Consider the following 2,500-nt stretch of genomic DNA (forward strand, 5'->3'; position numbering starts at 1 on the left):
AATATCTCTCTCCGAAACGAGAATGTGAAATATGAGGTTTTTGGTCTTTGGGATAAATCCTTTTTTTGAAATATGATGATCATTTCACATTCATAACGGCGGCGGTTCTGGGTGTCTCGTTCGGGAGGTTGAAATGACACCGACATGATTCTTGAAGACACCGAAACGGCTCTTGAAATGACACCGACATGACTCTTGAAATGACACCGAAACGGCTCTTGAAATGACACCGACATGACTTGAAATGACACCGGAAAGGGCACTTCAAACGACACTAAAATAACACTTTCATCCTTATACTGAAGTAGACAAATAAAATAAAAGAAATATATATATATATATATATATATATATATATATATATATATATATATATATATATATATATATATATATATATATATATATATACAAATCGTCCGAGACAAGACGCCTCAATGTCACTTCGTCGCCAGTCTCATCTCTTTTTCGGAAGCGAGACATGTTCAATACAGAAGAAAAGAAAGAAAGAAAGAAAGAAAAGGACGATAACGGATTACCCAACAAGACCGCCCACACACACCCTACCCACCGACGCCCAAAAAGCCACCCTATAAAACCGCCCACACTCATCCTATCCACCGCCGCCCACACTCACCCTATCCACCGCCGCCCACACTCACCCTATCCACCGACGCCCATAAAGCCACCCTATAAAACCGCCCACACTCACCCTATCCACCGACGCCCATAAAGCCACCCTTCAAGACCGCCCACACGCACCCTATCCATGGACGCCCACACTCACCCTATTCACCAACGCCCCAAAAAGCCACCCGCCCACACTTACAAGACCGCCCACACTTACAAGACCGCCCACACTTACAAGACCGCCCACACTTACAAGACCGCCCACACTTACCTGAGATTACGACAAATGTGCGTCGAGAAGAGACAGTAGATGATAGGGTTGGCGGCGGAGTTGAGTGGCGCCAGAGACTGGATGAAGGTCGCCACCGCCACGCTCGTCTGCGTACGGGTCTGCACGTAGCCGTACACTTGCAGCAGGTCGAACACGATGTACGGCGACCAGCACAGGATGAAGACTGTTTTTTTCTTTTTTTTTTTTTTTTTTGGGGGGGGGGAGGGGTGAGGTGGGGTGGATTGGGGGTAGGGAGGGGAGGAGTGGAGGGGTGGAGGGTGAGGGTAGGGTGAAGGGGTGGGGGGGTGGGGGGATAGTGTGGGGAGTGAGATGGGGTGGATTGGGGGGGGAGGAGCGGAGGGGTGGAGGGTAGGGGTAGGGTGAAGGGGTGGGGGGACAGGGGGATGGAGTGGGGGGTGGGGTGAGAGAGGGAGAGGATGGGTGGAGGGAGGTAAAAATAAAGATGGATTAGGGAAGTCAATAGATGAAAGGCGAAGAGAGAGGAGGAGGAGGAGGAGGGTGAGTACAGGGTGAAGAGAATGGGGTGAGAGGGGGAGAGGGGAGAACGCGAATAAAGGGCAGGAGAGAGGAGAGAGGAGAGGCAAGAGGACAAAGGGGGGGTGGGTAGTGACACGGGGGAAGGGAGGGAGGAAGATAAGGGTAAGGAAGGATAGAATAGAGATCTACGTTATTGCTGTTTTTTGATAATGATATTTATTATGATGACAACTTTATATTTATATAATCAACATCTATCTTCACGTACTGAAAACTATCCCTCTTAGAAGAATTTACAGATTTATTTAATTCACCTTATATATAATCATAACACTGACCTCTTTAATCTAATACAAAATTAACTATTAACTTGTCTAAAATTACTTAATCTAACACATAATTACCAGTAGGAAAATCTGTCTTAAAATACCTGTTATGAACATTATTCAGTCTTGACTAATTTCTAAAATCAACTATGAAAATCAACTTACAATTAGCCTTCCCTAGCTTACTTAAGCAAACACTAAACCCAATAAAAGATATTTGCCCATATGAAGAATTAACAGTGACTCAACCTTTGACTATATTCTTCCGGGCTGACTTTAAAATACTTATTGACTTAACACCAACACTTTACATATACGAACAGACACGTAACTCAACTCACTCGAATAGATATCCAAGACAGTCGACGTTTAATAATCAAAAGCCCTTTTACTCTAACTCTGAACGAACCTCATTTCTTCTAACACTGAACGAACCCCTTTACTCTAACCCTGAACGCAAACCTTTGCTCTAACACTGAACGAACCTCTTTACTCTAACACTGAAAGAACCCCTTTACGCTAACACTGAACGAAAACCTTTACTCTAATACTGAACGAACCTCTTTACTCTAACACTGAAAGAACCCCTTTACTCTAAAAATGAACGAAAACTACCCTAATACTGAACGAACCTCTTTACTGCAACCCTGAACGAACACCTTTACTCTACATCCGGGACTTGGACTCACCAAAGACAATCACGAGCGTCATCTTGACCGTCTTGATCTTGGCCTTCGGGATGAGGCCTCGGGAGCTGGCGCGCCTCGAGTCATCC

At 45.0% G+C, this 2,500-nt stretch overlaps 1 protein-coding gene across 4 annotated transcripts in view; it reads right to left on the reverse strand.

The window, feature by feature from the left end:
* LOC113827094 (cardioacceleratory peptide receptor) overlaps nucleotides 1–2,500 on the reverse strand; it is a 316,179-nt gene that overhangs the window by 11,829 nt on the left and 301,850 nt on the right. For all 4 annotated transcript variants that reach the window (XM_070134190.1, XM_070134189.1, XM_070134191.1 and 1 more), the window contains 2 exons: nucleotides 2,415–2,500; nucleotides 902–1,085 (listed from right to left, as the gene is read on the reverse strand). The exon at nucleotides 2,415–2,500 is cut by the window's right edge and continues 31 nt beyond it. In XM_070134190.1, the coding sequence (XP_069990291.1) occupies nucleotides 902–1,085; nucleotides 2,415–2,500 (270 nt within the window). The remainder of the gene's footprint in view (nucleotides 1–901; nucleotides 1,086–2,414) is intronic.

Source organism: Penaeus vannamei, chromosome 19 (genome assembly GCF_042767895.1).
Source record: "Penaeus vannamei isolate JL-2024 chromosome 19, ASM4276789v1, whole genome shotgun sequence".
In the NCBI taxonomy this organism is placed as follows: domain Eukaryota; kingdom Metazoa; phylum Arthropoda; class Malacostraca; order Decapoda; family Penaeidae; genus Penaeus; species Penaeus vannamei.